Below are 22,887 nucleotides of genomic sequence, written 5' to 3' on the forward strand. Positions count from 1 at the left end.
AATTTGGAGAAAATCTGGGTTCCTTGTAGACGGTCTAGGAGTTCTGGAATCAGCGGTAAAGGATACCTGTCTCGTCTTGTAATGGCATTCAGGCCACAATAGTCGATACAAGGCCTGAGAGATCCATCTTTCTTAGCCACAAAAAAGAATCCGGTTCCGGCTGGGGATTTGGAGGGCCGGATGAAGCCACGATCTAGGTTATCTTGAATGTAGCTAGACATAGCCCTGGTCGACGGAAGGGATAAAGGTTATACATGCCCCCTGGGGAGTGTGGTACCTGGCATCAGGTCAATGGCGCAGTCGAAGGACCGGTATTCCAGGAGAAGTTCAGCTTTTTCCTTGGAAAAGACGTCCAAGTAGTCCCGGTAGGGTCGGGGTATAGAGACTGGGGTGGTAAGGAGCTGAACACCGGGTTGCGAGACCGTGGCCAAGCAGGAGTTAAAACAGGAAGTGCTTCATGATGCGATTTGAAGAGTCTCCCAGTGGATAACCGGAGAATGCTTCTGAAGCCAGGGCAGACCCAAAACAATCGGATGAATTGATCCCGCCAAAATAAGAAATGATATTTCTTCTGTGTGCAGGAGGCCAGTGCGGAGAGTTAAGGGCTTTGTGGTGGTAGTAATGCTCCCCGGAAGAGGGGTTCCCTGGATTGAGGAAACCCTGAATGGTGGGTGAAGTGGCTGTATGGCTAGCTGTAACTGCTGGACCAGATCATAGAGAATAAAGTTCCCTCCAGCTCCGGAGTCCACCAAAGCTGAGGTAGCGAAGGAGCCGCCAGGATATTCTAAGGTCACCGGTATGGTGCATTGGGGAGCGATATTTGTGTTTCCTAGGGTCAGCTCCCTGATGAGACCTAGGACCTGGCGTTTCCCAGCCGTTCGCCACATTGGGCCAGGAAGTGCCCTTTGTTGCCGCAATACAAGCAGAGGCCCAAGGAACGCCGGCGTCTTCTTTCCTCCTGAGAGAGGGGACCTCGCCCCAACTGCATGGGTTCTGGCCCTTGATTGCCGGAAGGCTTCGGAGGAAATGCCAACGGGCGCAAAAAGGTGGGTGCCAAATTAGTTGGTCTCCGAGTAGATCTCCCCTCATGGCTACGTAGTTAGAATCGACGGCCATTCCTTCCTGCCAGGTCAATCATTGCATCCAAATCATCGGGAAGCTCTCTTGCTGCTAGTTCGTCTCTGAGGTGAGGAGACAGTCCTTCCAAGTATATCCAGTGGAGGCTGTCCTCTCTCCAGTCTAGCTCGGTTGCCAGAGTGCGGAATTCAACTGCGTACTTGGCAAGTGAACGAGCACTCTGACATAACTGTAGTATTTCCGTGACCGCTGTGGACTTGCATGCGAGTTCAACGAAAATCTGTCTAAAGGTAGCCACAATTGTTCCAGGTTTCCCAGGATGGGGTCTTTACGTTCCCATAGCGGCGAAGCCCAGAGGAGAGCCCGGCCTTCCAACAGGGAAATGATAAAGCTCGTCTTGACTAAATCAGATGGAAACTGTGACGGCAGCAGGGTGAAATGAACAAAGCATTGATTGTGGAAACCACGACACTGTTTGGCCTCCCCGAATACCTGGATGGGGCTGGCAGCTGTGTGGCGGTTACAGGTTCAAGGCTAGGCATCAGAACAGGCGCCGGTGGTGGTAATGGGGGCGTGGCATCCAGACGGGTTGCCAGTATTTCTACAGTGGCCGTCAGGACATCTAAACAATGTTGCTGCTATTGTACTTGCTGAGCGATACCAGGAATGGCCTGGAGGCCAGCAAGGTCCGCTGGGTCCATGGCCTTGCAAACTGTTGTAATCGTGGACCCTTGAGCTGGTTGAGACAGATGATGATGCACTGTGGGAAGGCCCACAGTGAAGGACAAAGCCGGGAGGCAGCACGGGGCAGGAGACCTGATGGATCTTCACAACTGGAAGCCCGAGTTCCCCCCAGGAGGAGCCCATGAGGATCCGAGCCGCTTGGACTTACTAGTGGTCTCCTGTGGCAAGTATCTGAAGAGATGGCCCGGAGAGTGAAGATAAGGAATCTGGAGCCAGGAGGCCAACTGGAACTTCACCATTGGAAGCCCATGGTCCCCCCGGGAGGAGCCCGTGAGGACCCGAGCCGCTTGGAATTAGGCGAGGCCTTCTGGATGGATCGAGCAGGATACCGAGGAACGAGCCAAAGTCAGAAGCCAGGAGCAGAAGCCGAAGTCAGAAGCCAGGAACAAGCCGAAATCAGAAGCCAGGAATGAGCCGAAGTCAGGAACAGCAACTAGAGATTCTAAACCGAGTGAACCTCGTTGCAAGGCAAGGGAGAAGACTGCAAGCCTGTTTAAATATTGGCAGCGTCTGACATCACTTGAAGAGGCAGAGTGGTCCTTTCCCATGCTGGCCATTTTAAATTGTAGAGCCCCTGAGTGCGCGGACGCCTAGGGGGCGGGGCCAGGTGCCAGGTGTCAGCGTGGAGAGAGGCCGCGGGAAGGGTCTAGCAAGGCCAGGATGGGCCGCTGTGGGCCCCGGGGTGGCTTGAGGTAAGTGTGGAAGCCGGCCGTGGACCTCCACGGTCCAGATCGCAACAACGAGCCACCTACATGGGTGTCATTGTGGCCATAGCCCTTTTAACGCTAGGCTGCAGCCGGTGCATCAGGACAACTCCTGAGTTGTATTTAAAATATGTGTGGTGCCAGGCCTGGAATAATGCAAGATATTTCAGGAGGCAAGCCTTTTTCAATGTAAAGGAGGCACTAGAACGAGGGGTCATGGGATGAGGTTGAAAGGGGGTAGACTCAGGAGTAATCTTTGGAAATATTTCTGTACAGAGAGGTTGGTGGATGTGTGAAACAGCCTCCCAGTGGAGACAAAAACAGTATCTGAATTCAACAAAGCGTGGGATAAATTCAGGACATCTTTAAGGAAGTGATGAGAATTACAGTGCTAAATTAATTGGACAGATGGGCAGACTGGATGTTGTTTTTCTGCCATCATGTTTCCCTGTTTCTAAATATCTCATGTTATCCTCATGTTAGGCCATTTACTGGACAACAAGCAGAATTTTTTGAGCAGTAAATGGCCTAACTCAGCATAGTGATTAAGGCCCTTAGACTGTAAGCCCTTTAGGGATAGGGAAATACCTACAGTACCTAAATATAAACCACTTTGATGTGCCTGAAAAACAGAATACAAATCAAGTAAATAAGTAAATAAATAAATACATAAATGCTGCGTTTTGAATATTTCTCCTACTTATCTGGCTAAACATTAGTCAGACATCTCATTATCTGGCTAAAATTTAGCTGGATAATTTAGGGATGTTCTGGTGGCGTTTTTGGGAGGAGTTACATTATCTAGCTAAATTATCCAGTTAACTCTGATATTCAGAATTAGGCAGGTAAAATGGTTGTGTCATAGAGCTGTGCTAAAGTTAGCCAGATAAACTTATCCAGCTATCTTTAAGACAGTCTATAATCAATACTGCAGCTGCACTACTAAATATCCCTCCAAAATTGGCTGAATAAGTATGCAATCCACCCAGTGACTGAATATGGACATCATTCTATTTGTTTCAAATGAATGCACATCCTTACTTAATGGTAATAAAACAATGATTCTGTGACCAGTATCCTTAAGTATGCCAGATTGGCAAGTCCTTCCAAAGAGTATTAGAGTTTTGTGCACCCTTAAATCCCAAGCAAGAAATCTAGGTGTTATTCTAGACTCTGTGCTCAATACAGATGTTCATACTCTAGCATCTGCCAAGCGAGCCCTTGAAAGCTACATTTAGCTTTGCCCATTGCTTGAAAAAGGTGACTAAGACAATTATGTTCTCCCTTTTAGTTTCTTACCTTGGCGATTGTAATTTTCTCTATATGGGTCTACCTACAAAATCTATCTATAAGCTGCAAGTAGTGCAGAATGATTTTTGGGAGAACATGCAGAGAGACAGAGAGAACCCTTCCATTATTAAAGGAGGCTCACTGTTTATCAATATGCTCCCAGGTAGCATTAAACTTTTATCTTTATGCTTTATTTCTCTACATTTCAAAGAATGATTTTATGCAATCATTATTTCATTTTAATCTTGGTTTGCCCTTTTTACTGGTTTATTGCAGAAGGTCCTAACCCCTCATGGCCAATTGGCTGGGTTTGTCTAAGATGAGCCTGAAGGCCTTGATGAATTTCTGAAGATCCTGGAGAAGAATATCTGTTCACTCCCATAATGGGGAGGCCCAGGCCAAGGCCTTACCATCCAGCAGGGAGAGCACGAAGGTTGTCTTGGCCGAGTCATTGGGAAACAGTGCTGGCTGGAGAGAGAAATGCATGAAACATTGGTTCAAGAACCCTTGGCACTGTTTTGGGTCCCCAGCATACTGGGGTGGCACCGGTAGCCGAATCATGGGAATAATAGTTACATATAGGGAAAGCAGGAGATGAAAAGGCAGCTGATACTGCTGTTGCATCCAGCAGGCACTGAGTCACTCCATGGAGCTCGCCAGGACTTCAAGAAACTACTGCTCCTGCTGGATCTACTGTTCTAGGCCTAGGAATGCCTGAAGGCCCCAGACATTGGCTGAATCCATGGTCTCAGCAATCTGATGCAGAAATGGACCCTTAAGCCAAGATGGAATTGGCACAACCTGCAGGGATGAGCCCTGTAGGTCCCCACCATCGGCAGATGGAGCTGGCTGGAGCAGAGGCCCAACTGGAGCTTCACCAATATCATCCCTTGTTTCCCTTAGGTTGAGCTCTCGGGTGCCGGGGCCAGCTGGACTTAGCTGCAGGCCTTGGTGAAGATGAAGATCCATCACGTAGGAGATGTTGTGGGCCAGCATGGAGAAGAAGCAAAGTCTGTACGAGCAACGGTCAGGACAAGCGGCAGGCAAAGGAGACAGGTTCAGGCTGTGGTCAATGGCAGGTGGAGTTTATTTAGTGTAGAGGTTCAGGCAGTGGTCTGGGCAGGCAGAGTTTGAGCAGAAACGGTAAGAAAGCAGTGGTCAGGGGCAGTCAGGGGTCTAGCAGCATCGAGGTCCAATCCCGGTCAAAGCCAGAAGTCCAATCCAAAGTCAAAACAGAAGTCCAATCTGAAGTCAAAACCTGCAGTCCAATCCAATGAGGCTGGAGCGAAGAGGAGGAGGAGGGAGGACGAGGAACGACAGGAGCAAGATGAGACACTGAAGACAGATGAAGGGAAGACTGAGCACGAAGACAATGATTCAGAAGACAAACCAGACTGCCAAGAAACCGGGAACAGGACACACAGTGGAAGCAGGAACTAGGAAGCAAAGATCAGGAATCAGGAATGCAGAGGCAAAGCACTCTTCCAATGGAGTCGACCTATTGCTGAGGCACTGGAGGGGTGTCTGGAGGAGCTTTATATGTGGTTCCAGCAGTGACATCATCTGGAGGCGCCCTCAGATCATTCCCGCCACTGGCCTTTTAAGTGAGAGGAGATCGGGTGTGCGTGCGCTCCTTAGGAGCATCTGGGGGGGGGGGGGGGGGGGGGAGCAGTGCAACAGGCAGGTTGAATCCGGCATCTGACCATGCCAGGTTGTGGAAGCACAGCAGGCGGCTGCATCGATGAGAGAGGGGCCAAGCCTGGTGTCGGGAGTGTAGGTTAGTGCACTGGTCTGCGGCTGTGCCACACGGGCCACCAAGTTTAACATGGCTCTTGTCATAAAGTGAAAATAAACAATTTCCATAGGAGGGAAAGTATTCCTTGTCACCACAACTTCCCCAGTTATCAGCATGATATTAATGCTTATTTTTCTATCCAGGGGTCTCAGAAGTGACCTTGTAATTCATACTTTATAAGCTACTAAAAGAAATTGTTCTTTATACTGGTAAGGTTGCTAGGGATGTGTATTCTTTCTGTTTGCTTTTGGTGGTTTGTGCACATACAAGACGATACAATAAAGACGCGTGGAAAACGGGCACCTAGTGTTGAGCGCCCGCTATCCTACACCCAGCTACCTCTCCTGGGTGCGCGATACAATATTTAAATGAGTGTCGCATTAAAAAGGAGGCACTAAGGACAACTGTGCACCCCTAGTGTCTCCTTGGCAGCGGCGCCTAGGAGAGGTGGCTGTCAGTGGACTAGGAAATGGATGCTCAATTTTACGAGCGTCCCTTTTCCTAACCTGACCACGGCACACTTTTTTTTTTTAACCTTTTGGTTCCTCTGACTTAATATCACCACAATATTAAGTCAGAGGATGTACAGGAAAGCAGTTTTTTCTGCTTTTCTGTACACTTTTTGGGGCTGCTCAGAGCATAAAAATGTATGGATTGGATGCACATTTTTTTTTTTTATTTGGGGTGAACAGCTAATAGCCTCATCAACATGCATTTGCATGTGTTGTACGTGTGTTTTGGATGCACTAAACCCCTTATGGTATAAGGCAGTGATGGTGAACTCCAGTCCTCGAGTGCCACAAACAGGCCAGGTTTTCAGGATATCCACAATGAATTTGCATGAGAAAGATTTGCATGCACTGCCTCCATTGCATGCAAATCTATCTCATGATTATTTATTGTGGATATCCTGAAAGCCTGGCCTGTTTGTGGCACTCGAGGACTGGAGTTCGCCATCACTGGTATAAGGGGTTGTGGACGTGTGTCCAAAACGCGCATCCAACCACAGGTTACAGCGCATTATATCGGACTGATAATATTTTTACGGACATAAAGTTTGATTTTATGTGCTTAAGTACAACTTACACATATAAAAATCAGTTTTATGGATGTAAAATGCCATTTCTGTGCATAAACTTCTGAAAATAAATGAAATGAATGGATATTTTGGAGTGAATGTGGTAAATTTTTGTTTGAACCGAAAATAAATCAAATGAAACGTTTTCCCATGCACATCCCTATTGGTTGCTCATAGGCTCCCTTGTTACAGTATTCCAGCCTGCCACAGTAATACCCCTAGATGTTAAGTATTCCAGCTCCGTCTACCATATTTTTTACAACACACAAATAACAAAAAAATGAAACAGGCAACACTTTTCTATGGATCAAATGCACACAGTATTTTTCCCATAAATATAAAACGTAAATAGAACATTAAGTTATTTTATCTGGTTCCTTTTTTTTCTGTTTCAGCTTCACCTAGTCCACTGGAACAAGTTATATGGGAGCTATAATGAAGCTGTGAAGCATCCTGATGGCGTGGCTATTTTAGCCATATTTGTGAAGGCAAGTTAAAGAACAACTTTCCTCTTTACTATTTCTCAAAACCTCAGTTTTGTAGCTCAAACTCTGTAGTTAAATTCAGTAAAAAGCCTAAATAAATCCATGTTATTATCACTATTGTATTGCATTAATGGGGCATGATGTGCATGGTACAGCACATTTTATCTGTTCATTGCTTTACACACCCCTGCCAATAATCACATTACAAATTGCAAAGGGTTAATTTATGTACATGGGAGTCGCCTTTATTGTAATAAATGTGCGCTCCACAGCGATTGCTTGTGGAATAAACTAACTTGAAATTGTAGACCTCCCTTAGTGGTCAAATTAGCAACTATGAAAAAAATATCTTGGAAGTAAGTTTGCCAATTGGCTCAAGATTTTCAGGATAGGTTGACCCATTCCTGGTTTTACCCAATTACATGCAGGAACTTGTAGCTCTAATCTCCCTATTGTATTCCCTAGGAAACATGCAGTAGGGTAAAATCAGGATTTAATCAGGGTGTCCTGAAAATCTAGAACTAGTTGGCAATCCTATTTGGAAGAGAGAAAGAGATTCAATTTAGTTTAAGAAGTTGCATTTGGTTTACTTCTAAAGCTGCAAAACTGATCCATTTTTCATTCACAATTAGGTCCATCTGCTTAATTACAGGATGAATGCATAATGAGGGATATGATCAATCAGTCAGTGCTTCATTCTTTCTCACACATACTCTTCCTGCCTATATCTCTCACTCTGTCTCTTTGTCTTTCTGTCTGTCTGTCTGTCTGTCTCTTTCTCTCAAAGGGACCTGTTAGATGCCCAATATATTTTAAAAAGGAAAAATTTACTAAAGCATATTTAAGCTAGGTTTTCATGTGGGTTAGTTACTGTGGTATTCATTAAACTGCTTGATTGTTAAAGGGACAACTAGCTCTGAGTTAGGACCCCGCCCCTTACAGAGGGAAAAACTTCTCCAAAAACACATTCCTACCCTCCCAATCTCTGCTGAGAGTTCATCTCTGTATAGAAACCAATATGTCACTCTCTATTTATACCATGTAAGACGGGGTACTTTTAACTCGGTGTGGGGTTTGGGGGATTATAGGTTTGAGGAGGTGGTTTTACATACACAGTCAGAAATACGAACAGTAAAATTGATATCACTGAAGATTTTCTGTCGTTTGAATCAATAAAAGGTACAAGAGGAGTTGATTTGTACAATGCACTCTACCTAGCTTGCTGTTTGAAGCTAGGTAGAGAGGTAAGTTCCTACTTATCTGGTTAAGTAGCTTTGAATATTGGCCTCTCATTGTCCCATTGTCTAGGCAATTTTGAGATGGTCTTACTTTGAACATGCTTTGCTAATTAATGTTTTATATGTTAGATTTCATTGGTCTTAATGTATCAAGGTTTTGCACTGATGCACTGATGCAAACCAGTTTACACTATTAAAAGCCTGGCTGCAAAATGATTTTGAATAATTATCAAGAGGTGCAAACCTAGTTTTCTCTGTGATATTTGTGCTGTTTAGTGCTGGCACTAAATAAAGGGTTTATCCTGCACTATGCCTTCATTAACATATGTATAGAAAACACAGGCAAGCAGTTAGCAAATGCAGCTCAGAAATAAGGGTGCATTCTTAGCATAAAACATAATATCATAGTTTCTATGTATTAACCAAATTGCCTTACAGAGGGAGGGCACAATTAAGGATGATGTTATAAATTAGTAATGAGTATAAATACACTTTCCACTCTCATCTTTAGGTACCCAATGTCTTGATGCCATGACCCCTAACTCCTATGATTTCAGTGGTGGCCAGAAGATCATAAAGAATGATTAGCCAATTTCCCCCTCTCCCTAGCTTACGCCATCTCACCTCCTCATGCTAGTTGGGGCTTAAACCAGAAATAGCGGCAGGGACCTAGCACTCTTTTTCCTATTTTTGTGGGACGATGTCAGCGGCATGAGTGGCAGCTCTCTTCTGCTTCCACCTTCTCTGCCACATCCTGCATTCTCCCTTATCTGTCCCAAGCAACTGTACTAATTAATGAAGTGGATTTGAATTAAGATAAGTAAGACAGAGAATGTAGCACAATATTAACAAGTCACCTAATGATTATAAAGCTCACTCGGGGGGGGGGGGGGGGGGGCTTATCAGACCAATACTTTGGTATCGTAAGAAGGTTGTCTTATTTATTTATTTATCTATTTATCTATCTATCTATTTATTTATTTATTTAAGAGTTTTTTTTATACCGAGGTATAGCTAGCAGACTTCACTCCTTGAGAATCCCCAATATAGCAAGTTTTACATTTGGGAAAAATATATGATGCATTTTATAAAAAATGGAAAAGTGAGAAACTAATGGAGTCAAACAATATACAAAACTGAAATGAGATCCACTAATGAGCCTGAGCAAAATGGGATAATTTGAAATATTTTCAAACTTCTATGATCCAAAATGCTAATCAATAATATGCTAATAATATTTTTTCCCACATCACAGATTGGGAAGGCCAGACCACAGCTAAACCTAGTTCTGGGAGCATTGGACTACATTAAAACAAAGGTGACACTTTTATTTTTAAGTTTGGATAGCACTGGTAGTGGCAAACATGAATATACCTGTTGTTATTGTTATGCTTATTTACAAAGATACTTATTTTCAAAACCTAGCAGTTCTGATAAGATAACCAGGTAAATTTGCTCTATTGTCTTTGAACAAATATTCCTTTGCACTAATTGTATGGTTAGATATCTGGCTAAATACATCAGCTCAACATTTCAGTGGGTAGATTCAGGCCAGGTATTTTGTGGCTGGGGTTACCCAGCTAAAGTTCACTGGCTAGGGCTGAATATTGTGCCCATTGGTTAAATTCAAAATCCTACCCTAGGGACACCTCCGACCTGGCACCTTTTATACCCATCTAAATTTGTGCTGATGTGATTCTAGCTGCACAAATTTACATGGCAAAAAAGGCCACATTTTTAATTGGATAGATTTATCAAGATAAAATCCGATTTTTATCTTGGTAAATATTTGGAATATCGACACCTGAGTATCTAGAATCCTGTTGAATTCTCTGTAAGGTGTGATACCTTTTAAAGGATTTATGTAAGAATAAAAAAAATGATGCTATAGCGCATGAGTTTTCAAGATGATGTGGATTCCTTCTTGACACCTGAACAAGCTGGGCTATGTGATTTTGAAAGCTCATATATTACAGTAGCTGTGGATTGTTCTTTCATGATTTAAAAAAGAGGCCTGTGAGGTCACCATCATTTTTTCTTGGTCCTAGGGAAGGTAGTTTTCCAAGGGACTTCTTTGGGTAAAGTGGTGCTTTACTCGCAGAAATGGGCTTTCAGAAAATTGCACAACAGCTATGCATGTAAAATTGCACGTGTAACCCTTTCTCGGAGCATGGCACATATCCTGAAGGGCCATAAAAGAATTTATAACTGGGCCTGTCCTCATTCTCCTTTCCTGAGTCCCCAAGGTGTGGGACCTTTCTGTCGGGGTGAAGGCTAACCTTCTTGGTCCAGGCAGTAGTGTTCTCCCGTGTGTGTGTACTACCATAGCTCTGCGGGATAAGTATAATTACAAACCAGGCAGGACTCTCTGGATGGGTGTTCAAATTACAGTTTACTGTAAGTCCTCTTAAAAGAACCAATGGATGCAAAACATTATAAGGTAGATTTTTAGAGTCGCGTGCGGGCGCACATGTGTGCTCGTTTGCTGGCTCGTGCACATGGATGCGCCGATTTTATAACATCCCCGTGTATATGCGTCCATGTTATAAAATCCGCTACCCATGCACACGATTTTATATCGACGCACATGTGCACGCAAATGCCATCTCTCGCACGTAAGAGGGATTTTAGTAGATGTGCATGGCGACGCATTAGGGCCTATTTCCCTGTTCCCTCCCAGTTCACCCTAGTAAAGGAGCGGACTTCCTAAACCCCCTACTTAACCTGTCTCCCTTTTACCCTACTAGCCCAACCCCTAAAATCCCGCTGACAGCCCTAAATTTTTTTATTTTACTACAGACCAACAGTCTATAGCAGCAGCAATCTACATGACTGTCAGATCATGGAGTGCGCTTGTACGTGACTCTGACAATGGGTGCTGTCCCGGCCTGACTATGCCCGCCCACTCCCCACTCCCCTGACTATGCCCGCCCACTCCCCACTCCCCAACTTTTGGCCAGCTTGGGGGGGCCTCCTGACCCCCCCAAGCTGGCCAAAAGTGCCTTTTGGGCCCAACGAGGGGTCCGGGAGCGAACCCGAGGGGAATCACGTGACGTCGGCGTGACGTGGCGTCACGTGATTCCCCTCGGGTTCGCTCCAGGACCCCTCGTTGGGCCCATAAGGAACTTCGGCGTGACGTCGGAGTGACGCGGCGTCACGTGATTCCCCTCGGGTTCGCTCCCGGACCCCTCGTTGGGCCCAAAAGGCACTTTTGGCCAGCTTGGGGGGGTCAGGAGGCCCCCCCAAGCTGGCCAAAAGTGCCGTTTGGGTCCAACGAGGGGTCCGGGAGCAGAACCGCGATGGACCACGTGACGCGGACGTCACGTGATTCCCCACGCGTCCGCTCCCAGACCCTCACGGAACTTTTGGCCAGCTTGGGGAGTTTTGGTAAGTCTTGGGGGGGGGGATTAAGGAGGGTGAGGGGTTTAAATTTTTATTTAGATCAACAATCGCGATTTCCAACGTATTCAACATAGCTATGTTGAATAAGTTGGAAATCCGATCGTTTACGCCTCATCATTTTTTTAAGTAAAAAAAAAAAAAAAGTTGCGTTTTCCATTTAAGTTCAAAACGAATGCACACCCCTAGTACCCAGTCTTCCCTTCTGAAAGCAAATTACATCTGCCCTACTCTCTCCTAAACTAGCTCCACCTTGTGCCTAAGGGATGTCCAATTCCAGACAAACTCTGGAAGAGATAGATGCTGTATTGAATGGTTTGTCCCTCTGCAGCTGACTATCCAAGGGCTGGGACTAGGGACATCTGGTGGAGACCCCAGGGGGTCTCTACATGCACATACATACTGTATGTATGCACTTTTATACACATGGGAGAGAGAAGTTACAGGAAGTGAAGTGCATACTTTTTGATTTTAAGAAGCATATGCACAAGTTCTCTTGCCAAAACTAAATATGTGCACCAGACAGCAGGAGACATTGTGTGCACGTAGTTTTGCCAAGATAATTAGCAGAGCAAACTTATGTACGTGTCCGCTTTGAATATTGATGAAACTGAGGTGCATATTTGCTGGCTAATTTATGCACAATATTATTCCCCTCCTAGGAACCCAGAGGGGCAATTTTCAAATAGCTGCAAATGAAGCAGGCACTTTTACTTTAAGCAAATTTAATTTTCAAGCATAAACTACCTGCATTTTTGCCTTTGAAAATTAGAAAGTGTAAAGTATGCACCTGCTATTTGTGCAGGCAACAAAGATAGGGAAAAATAGTGCGTATGCATTTGAAAATCAAATGTAGATGCACAGTTTTCCTTCCTCGACCTAAAAACTCCCACAGGAAAGCCCCTTTTGTCCTATGGCTAAATGTACTCGTGTTGTGGATCTTATGCGTAATTTTAGCCGCTTTTGAAGAAGGCAGTTTCCAGTCAGGCCTTTTTACCTGGGTATGCTTCTGAAAACTGCCCTCCTCAGAGACATCAGTCATAGTCTTCCCTTTATCCTAAAGAGATATCACAGCCCAATTAGAATCATTTTCTCCAGAACCAATACAGCCCACTAGAGCTAGGATCTACCCGAATCAGGATTTTCTATTTTGTATTCTGCAATCTTGAGGACAATTTGTTAAATGAGTAACAAATAGCTGACCTGACCTGTAGTTAACCGAGTATGCCATCCTAAATTTAATATTTGTTAGTGGTTGGCAACTTTGTTTATGTTTCTCAAGAGACTGCATTCTGTACTGTGGATGCAAATTTCCATCTTCTCATTATGCTAATGAGGCAGCCACTTTTTGATGAGTTCAGCAGTTTGCTTATGAGCATGAGTTCTTGCAAGAAGATTCTTTGGCAAGAGTTTTATTAATTTCTTATTACAGAAAATAAATATTTATTTTCTTAATGCTCTTAATTCCACCTGATTGCTTTTGATTCAATTTAGCCTACTAACTTTGTTTAACTTTTTCAATGTTGTGTTCATGGTATTTCATTTATTGGCCAGTGTGCTAAGCTATAGTAATTTTGATAGGTTATAATAGGTCACTTAGCATAATTCCCACATGCTAACAAAATGATCAATATCATGCTATGTATTTTTTATTACTATACTACTTATGTAATGATATGCAAAAATATGATACAATAGGGAAGGGAAGAAGACAGTAGGAAGGATCCTAAGTAGTGAGCAGAGCAGGGATGCTGCTACCCAGACCTAGGTAGTGTAATATCCATTTCAGTGATGAGGAGGCTGTCTTCTTGACCAGGGGCAGGAGGACTACTCACCACTCTAGGATACTAGAGTTCATCAAGAGGTCCATGATGGCAAAGGCAAGATGTAGAAGGAGAAAGCTATGACCCTTAACAGTTTGAGAGTCTTCCAGTGCACAGAGGCCTACTTCCAGAAGAGGTGCATTGACTGCACATAACTATACTGGTATTTATTATTTAAACCTCTGGGTCATCTGACCAAGATCAGGAGAGGGAAGCCATGCTCCTTCTACTTCTGTGCTGTGAAGGAAAGACTGAAGGGCTGCTGTCCTGACACAGCACAGTGGCCCAGGATATTAAAAACCTGTCTTGCTACTGCCTGTGTCTGTGTAGTCTCTTCTACAGTGTTGATAGCAGAGTTTCCTTCTTCCTTTCTCTTTCACCTTCCTCCCATTCTTTGTCTAATTTCTTTTCCTTTCTCACTTTTTCCTTCTTTTTCTCTCTTCTCCTCTTTCCATCAGGTCCTACTCCTCTTTCTTTCCTACCTTCCTCCCTTTGCCTCTGCTGCTGCACTCGGAGCACTAACAGAGGCTCCTCATTAATGCAGTAAGTTGTCTTATCACATCTCCTTTTATACGTGCTGCAATCTGTACTTAATACCACCCTCCTGGTAGCAAGTTTTTATCTGACTTGAATAACCTGTGGCAGCCTGAATTGCACTTAGTACAATAGATAGGAGGCAAATAGCTAAAAAGCCTGCTATTTCTCATTAGCATGCCATTACCATATAAGCATAGGCAGCCACCATGACAGCTGCCATAATGCTATTTAGCACAACTAAACAGGTGGAGTAAATAGTACACAGGGCAAGGTGTTCACTGTGCAGTAAACCTCTTTACCAAGCAATAAACATGTTACTGCACTTTAATACCTTGGTTCCGTAGGGGCTGATTCATTAGGATGTACTGTTTTTCAACGCTTACTGCTATAACTTTCTAAAAATAGCACTCACATTAAATTGGGCTTAAATGCTCAATACACTAAGCTAATTATATGCAAAATGTAACCACAATCAAAGGGCTGCATTGAGGGGAACATGGCCCTTTAAGCAACCCACTCTGAAACCTGAAGCTCATAGAGTGAAGCAGTGATGAGAAGTCTCATTACAGCAGCAATGGTGAGTCAGCAGGAGAGATGGGATGCTCTGCCTGCCCTTGCTGGCAAGATGGGCCATAGGGGGGGTGATTCTGCTTGGAGCAGGTTGGTGATGGTGGTGGAGGTAAGGATTGGCATTGCCGGTTGGGGGGGAGGGATAGTGAAAGATGGATTAGAGCTTCCATTGAGGAAGGGGAATTAATTCAAAGGAGAGAAGAAGATGAGAAAGACACAATTGAGGGTAAGAGGGTAAGTGAGGGAAGAAGGAGAGGAGAGAAAAAAGCGATAAAAGGACTCAAAGGAGGGAGATTGAGAGGGCTGTAAAGAATGGATAGAACAATCTGGGCTGGAGCAGAGGGCAGAAGTGGGGGAGAAAGGTGAAGCAGTATGTTCTGGCGTGCTACTACATTATTGATAAATAAAATGTAAGCCTCACAGGCAGTCTCTGTACTACAAATAAGATCTGTATTGTCACTCTTTTTATGACTTTTTAAATTCTCTCTTAACTCCTGAAGGGAAAGAAAGCTGATTTCACGGACTTTGATCCCTTGACCCTGTTTCCTATGTCACGGGATTACTGGACCTATCAAGGCTCTCTCACCACCCCTCCTTGTGAAGAATGTGTCACCTGGATTATTTTGAGAGAGCCGATTACTGTCAGCTCAGAACAGGTATATTTTAGACATTAACAATCCTACACTATTTGTTCTCTGCTTCATTTGCTTTCAGAGTTGAGTAGGCCACACCGCTAAAACAAGTGCTTCAGTTATTAGGTAAAGTGCTGCTGTTAGTTCATCTGCTGCAAGGAACATGCTAACGATTTTTCCCATACTGGGGAATGCTTAGTATATATATGCCTCTATACTAGATATTCCCTGGGTGTTCAAGAAGGGGCTCAGAGTGAACAAAACTCTAGTGAAACACTCTGAATAAAAAAAAACCCTATTGTAACTCCTCTCCACTTTCTCACTGATCAGTGAGGGGGTTGGGAAGAGGATGGACAGCTGGCCTGCAGGGGTCTTCCAACTGCTGTGGATTCATTCTCGAGGAGGGGGGAAGATATAATTCAGGGCCCTTGGGGTTTTCCTCCACTTGGACTTGGAACAAATCAATCATTATTCTGAAAGTGTGCACAACAATAATTTTACTCGGGGTAGAAATAATTTAACACGCACTAAATTTACACAGGGGGGAATATGTGCCATCCATATTGCCCTCACAAGTCACACCCAGGATCTCCTATTGGGTTGGATCTAGGGATTCTTGCACTCTCTAGAGCAGTGTTCTCAACCTTTTTTTGGCCGTGATACACCTGAAAGATGGTTCTCACATGCGGGACACACTGAATATGTGACCATCACGGGGCAAAATGTAAACATACACTTGCATCCACAGGAATCCCCTCAACCCCCAGCAATGAGTGCAGAGCAGATCTAGGACATTACCCTGTTCAACTCGCCATACAAAAAAGATATTCTGGTTCTGATGACATCCCAGTAAAAGCAAAACATACTCCTTTTACTACCAGGCAAAATAGCCTTCCTTATGAAAAGACAGTAATTTACCACTAATGAATATCTTTTTGAGAAAACACAACAAATAAGATTGATACAAATGCCTACATGCTAGTAAAATACCTCACCTCGGGCACACACCCAGAACCGACCTTCACCAAGTATAGAAAAACCACAAATTATAAATATGGAGACAGAAACTGGAATGGAAAACTAAAAAAGCCACTCTGCATGCAGTGCGAACCTGGAGAAATGGAAAGAGAAATATAGCACCTAACAGACTCTCAGGATTTGCAATAATGCACACAAACTAACCTGCACAAAGTTACACCTGTATTATGGAACACAATCAAACAGTAACAATCCTATCTAAGAAATACAACTATTAAACCAGGCCCTAAACACTAATACATTTCCTATTGGGAAAACAGAATAAGCCAAGCTGCTATAGAGCCCCACACAGAAATAATTGTAAAGCTATACTATAAATGTTACAAAACAGCTGCTGAAGAGAATAATATCCAACAATTAAAAACTAATGAAAATTATTAAAACATGTCCAAATATCAATAAAATATTTCAAAACAGCAGACATCGCATAATACCCAATAATTAAAATGGCAGTCAATCAAGAAAAATAAATTTAAAAAGCCACCTTTACTTACCCTCTCCAGCAACTCTCCCACTCCTTTCCCTTCCAGGCCAATAGCACTCACTAGAAGCAGCAACGGCTGCTGAAGCTCTGTCTTCACAGTCCTCTTCCTTAGCGCCCACAACCAGTCACTCATAAACACACACACACATACACCTCCAATTAGAACCCACGACCAGTCTCGGCCTCTCTAAAACCAGCCTTTCTGACCAGTCTCTCTCTCACATACACACACTAGTCCTCTTCTTGACCAGTCTCTCTCTCGCTCACACAGAAACACATCACCTCCCTGACCAATCTCTCTCGCAATCACACTCATGCTCTCTTATATACAAGCTCTCAATCACACACAAATGCTCTCGCACCCATTCACACCAGCTCTCACCCAGGCACCGATTAACACCCACAAGTTCTCACCCAGGCTTCCATTCACACCCACACACACAAGCTCTCACCCAAGAACCCATTCACACCAGCTCTCACCCAGGCACCCACACACACAAGCTCTCACCCATTCACACCCACAGACACAAGCTCTCACCCATGCATCCATTCACACCCACAGACACAAGTTCTCTCTTAGGCACCCATTTACACCCATAAATACAAGCTCTCTCCCAGGTACCCATTCACACCCTCAGACACAAGCTTTCTCCCAAGCACTCATTCACACACAGACACACAAGCTCTCACTGCCTCGGGGATGGGCTCCATTGGCGGCCTTGCTTGGTCAGGGTCAGGGTTGGGTTTCCTCCGCCACCACAGGAATGGGCTCCCGTGGCGGCTTTGCTTCGTCGGGGTTCGACACTACCATTCCTCCCACCCCACCTCAGGGCTATGCGATGCATGCCTTACCGGCCAATCAAAGGCTTCCTACCTTATTCCTACTCCCACTGGCAGGTAGGAGGCTTCTGATTGGCCTGCACGGGGGCAGGCAGAATAAAGGAGGCTTACCATTGGGCAGTGAGGGTAGGAAGAAAGGAGGCTTCCCATTGGCCCATGGGGGCTTGAAAAAGGGAGAAGGAAAGTACAACGGGGTAGTGGGACACCGGGAGATGCGACACACCGGTTGAGAAGCGCTGCTCTAGAGCACCCCTTAGTAACTGATTTCCTTGTCTCTGCTCTGCTGCATTGGTGGACGCTCTCCTCCCCTTCTCTCTCCTTGGGTTATATGCCAAATGGTCCCACACCTTTCTCCCTTGTTGTGGTACCAGATGGGCACCATGTATGCTAACTGGAAAAGCTAGTGAGAACTCATACCAAAACTACAGTAAGTAACTGCAGATTCCCAGATCCCTTTCTGGAGAGCCAAAAATAAACAAAAATATTGAATTTTTTCTGCTCTTGGAAAAAGTCTTGAGAATGAGAACTATCTTCCCTGGCAGGGGGAAAACTTTACATTCCTCCTCTGGTCCACATCATCAAAATCAGAAAAAAATAGGATAAAAAACTTTCAGTTATGCTATCTCCTCTTTACTCTCTGAAAATCAGGTAGCACAATCTGATTATTTACTTTTATTTATTTATAACATTTCTTAACCACCTCCCTGCCCAACGCCCAGTCACCCAATGTGTTATACAATAAAAACACTCCAATTCAGTAATGCAAATAAACTAAACTGACAAACACAAATAATCCACCAAAAACCATGAAGTCCATCATCACATCTTTCCCTGAAATATTGATCATCTGAAGAAACCAGCCATGTTTTCAGCTTTTTCCTAAAAGTCACATAGTGAAGTTCTAGTCTGATGTGTGGGGGCAGGTGTTTTGGAGCTGAGGAACCTCAGTGGAGTATCACATAGTCTAAATCAGTGGATCTCAGCCTAGTCCTTGGGACACACCAAGCCAGTCTGATTTTCACGATATCCACAATGAATATACATGAGACAAATTTGCTTTCAATGGAGGCAGTGCACACATCTATCTCATGCATATTCTCTGTGTATATCCTGAAAATCCGAGTGGCTGGGTGTTTCCTGAGGATTGGGTTGAGAATCACTGGTCTAGAGCTTTTAACAGATTTGCGCATAGGGGCAATCAGCATAGTGGTCTGAGAAGACCATAGCTTCCTAGTGGGTTTATAGCAGTGTATGTTATTCTTTAAATCTAACCCTTGAGAACATAGGGAGGCAATGCAACTTATGTACCGATAGTAGTGGCCATTCTGATGTCCAAAGTGAATACCTTCAGATTATTCTGGTTGCCACATTTTGCACAACTTGAAATCTACACAGCAGTCTCCTCAATAGGCTGATGGACAGGGGGCAGGTGATGCACTTTGTGCAACTTACAATATGCTGTCTGGATCTTATGAGACACCTGTCCTAATGATATAGCAGAATTCAGCCTTACTGCCAAAGATTTTACTTTGTCCACTAAAGTTACCATGTTAGTACCCATTCAACCAATGATATATCAACTATTGGTCCAGCATCCTCAACTACAAGAATTTCTGTTTTTAATTCATTAAGAGCCAACTTATTTTCCAACGGCCAATTAAAATAGTAAGTATAGCATCCTTAAGATAGGACAGTGCTGTTGAACTATCCCTTCCTAAAAGGCAGATAATGTGTTTGTCATCCACTTAAATATATCTATGCAACCGATGCCATGGTATCAATCTGCCAAGAGGCTTCATGAACACATAAAACAGGAGTGGTGACAGTGATGAGTCCTGTGGAACCGCACATTCCAATACCACTGAAATGGAAATCAGCCCTTTCATCAATACTGAAATCCTCCAATCTTCCATGAAAAATGTTACTCATTTTAGCACTTGCTTTCCTATCCTTAATTGTTGGCAGTGCTCCAGAAGGATATTGTAATCACCCAGATCAAATGCTGCTGACATATTTAATATAATTAAAAGGGCCTTTCACTCTCATCTATCAGACACAATGAATCATCTTGACCTGCCAACAGAATGAAATTTCAGATTTAACTACTGCCTCAAAACCTTACTTTCTTCTCAAAGAATTGTACAAAACTATAGCTATCGGGAGAGCAATCATCCCTCCTCAGTTTTCACTGGACAACATTCAACATCTTATTTGCAATATGATGCAATGTTCTTTGCCCTCCATCTGATCTTCTGATAGGTGCACCATAGTATTGCTTCTTGGCTTGATCACAAGTCTTTTTCTTTAGGCAAGTACCTACACCTAGAACACTCATAAATCAGACTCTGTCTGTGTTCCTCCTACAGCTCACTGAATGAAAGAGGAAAATCTGCTCCCTCTCTTTACCGCTACTTTTTTTTCCAATACTCCACTGTCTAGCTAGAACACTCTAGGGCTCTTGTCACTGTTCTTTGCACAGTCTATTCTGGCACCTTCCATGGGGTACACATTGGATGGATTGGACCATTCACTACATTCTCCAAACATGTCTGTTTATTAAAGGGACTCCATGTTTAGTAAGAAAACCTAGGGGTCTTTACAGAATAATTTTAAATATTACATAGGATATCTGGAAGAAATCTGACCTTTATCAATCCTCCCCATTGGTTTTTGTATTTATAATCTTTTTCAGCCAATGACTGTTATGTTAAGAATAATATGCATACTTGAGAAACTGAATACCTTACTGGCATGAATGCTTATGGTCATCACAGAGCACAAATCAGAGAAGATAAGGCTGATCTTATTACTAAGAAAAATTCTATACAAGGAAAAAATAAAACAATTATTTAAAATAAACAGAATGTCACCATTGCTTCAAAAAGGCCACCATTTTCCTTTGGTATAGGTTTGTATTTTAAAAAGGAAAGAAATCTGGGTCCCTCTTTTAAAATCTCTTCCTCTTATAAGTGATGCTCCAGTGTATGTTTTATTGTCAATTATATTTATTTTGACTTTAATTTGTCCCTGCAGATGGAAAAGTTTCGCAGTATTTATTACAACATTGAGAATGAACCTCCTTGCCCCATGGTGGACAACTGGCGTCCCCCACAGCCTCTAAAGGGTCGCGAGATCAAAGCCTCATTTGATTGAGTTCAACATCAACGCTGAGCCTGTTAAAAGTGCTGTCTTCATGGGATGGGGAAAGAGGAAGAGCCTGTGATAAAGCACTGCTCTGCACTGCATGGTTACTCATCTGTCAGCAGATATCCATCTGAGATTATGGGGAATGAAGAGCGAGAGACCGACAATTTATATGGGTGGGATGGGAGGAAAATAACCAGCTATAAACTGAACTCTTTGTAAAATGGTTTTTGTTTGTTGCTTTGCCTGTAACCATAATTAGAATTGTTTTACAGATATTTGATGAAAATAGTTGCGATAGATAATGACAACATTCTTTTTTCTGTAGATACAATTTTTGCTACTAATTGTCTTCAAAGCAATAAAAGTTATTCTAAGGGCTGTAACTAGCTCATGATCTAAAATGAAAACTGGGTCATGCCATAGAGTAAAAATACATACAACCACAAAACCCACTGCAACACAGCCAGCTGATAAGTGGAATACAGGCAAATACACAATTCTTGCTAATGTTAAGGGAGGCATTGAAATTTATTGAATGTTAATTAAGAGGAATAAAAAATATTTCTCAAAATCAAGTCTGTTAGCTATTATGCAGGAAACCTGGATTCAAATCCCTGAACCAGATCCCATTCCTCAGGCCAGCAGAGACTGTAATTGTTGCCAGTAGCAGCAATCATATGGGGTTATTTTCTAAAGGCTTATCGCACGCGATACAGCCATATCGCATGCGATAAGCCTCTATTGCATGCGAAAAGGGCCTTTTCACATGCGATATCATGCAAATTAGGGGGAGGGGAGGGGCGGGGAGGGGAGGGGAGGAGATGGGGACTCGGTAGCGTCTTCGCTGCTGGCGATAAGGTTAGTAACGTTATCATCGGAAGTAGCATGCCGAATAGCACCACCTTTCATGGCAGGCCCACCCCCCCTTCACCCCTCACCCCCCGTTTTCACAGGATTCATCATTCTATGAAAGAATGATGAATCCAGGCCATAGCCATTAGGAGGGAGTGCTGTGCATTACAAAACGCTGGCCCTGATTGACCAGGCACAAGGTACATAGGTAAGGGGAGTAAGGGGGGTAAGGGTACCATCACAGATGCTGGTTTTTGTTTTTTGTTTTTAAATAAACTAACTTATGTATCATAATATGTATGTATTTTAATTGTCAACAGCTTTGATTAAATTATTGAAAGGCAGTATAACAAGTATATATTAAACTAAATTAAACTATAACAATTTATGTACCAGGTTCTGAAGGGAGCTGTAGTCTGTAGGACGTGGCCAAAGGACTGTCACTGCTACAGTAGATAAGCTATAGAAGGAGATGAATACAAAAATGGTTGGAAAAGTCCTGGGTAAAAAGAATTTTAGAATCATGTGCTTTATTTTTCTCATCGTCTTTAGTACAATAATAGCTTTCACACTGCTTTCAATCTGCAGTGAAATTTTGCATCATTGGAAATGTAACAGATATTTTTTCGTTTCAAAATTTTTCATTAGGGAATGCATTTGAATGCATATAACATTATAAAGCATTCAGAGAATAATAAAATGACTATTTGGAAATACATTTCATTATGATGCAGACACATTTCACTTCAATTATTCCCTAACCCCCATCTCTCAGCCCCTTTTATCTTCACAGACCCTGTCTCCCCTACCATACTCAGACATAAGAAGGATATTCCATATATATTGGGGCTGAAGCAAAAAAAAACAAACAAAAAAACAGCAAAAGTGAGCACTGAGTGTTCAGTGCCTGCTTTTCTAACGCGGCCCCAGGCACCTCCCCTGGGGGCGCCATGCAATATGTAAATTAGGGGTTGCTTTGCCATGGAGGCTCTAATGTTGATTGCGCACCCCTAGCGCCTTCTTGACAGCAGGAGCCCACGAGCCGTCCGCCAGTTAAGAAAACGGACGCTGAATTTATCAGTATCCATTTTCCTAGTTGGTGCACAGCCACAGGTTTGGGAAACGGACACTTGTTAGCCGAGAATCCGATTCCC

At 43.5% G+C, this 22,887-nt stretch overlaps 1 protein-coding gene across 2 annotated transcripts in view; it reads left to right on the forward strand.

The window, feature by feature from the left end:
- LOC115085499 (carbonic anhydrase 3-like) overlaps positions 1-21,655 on the forward strand; it is a 101,145-nt gene extending 79,490 nt beyond the window's left edge. For both annotated transcript variants that reach the window (XM_029591601.1, XM_029591602.1), the window contains exons 5-8: positions 7,084-7,176; positions 9,667-9,729; positions 15,241-15,396; positions 20,768-21,655. In XM_029591601.1, the coding sequence (XP_029447461.1) occupies positions 7,084-7,176; positions 9,667-9,729; positions 15,241-15,396; positions 20,768-20,887 (432 nt within the window). In that variant the 3' untranslated portion in view covers positions 20,888-21,655. The remainder of the gene's footprint in view (positions 1-7,083; positions 7,177-9,666; positions 9,730-15,240; positions 15,397-20,767) is intronic.
- The last annotated feature ends 1,232 nt before the right edge of the window (positions 21,656-22,887 follow it).

The sequence above is a fragment of the Rhinatrema bivittatum genome, chromosome 2 (assembly GCF_901001135.1).
Source record: "Rhinatrema bivittatum chromosome 2, aRhiBiv1.1, whole genome shotgun sequence".
Lineage (NCBI taxonomy): Eukaryota > Metazoa > Chordata > Amphibia > Gymnophiona > Rhinatrematidae > Rhinatrema > Rhinatrema bivittatum.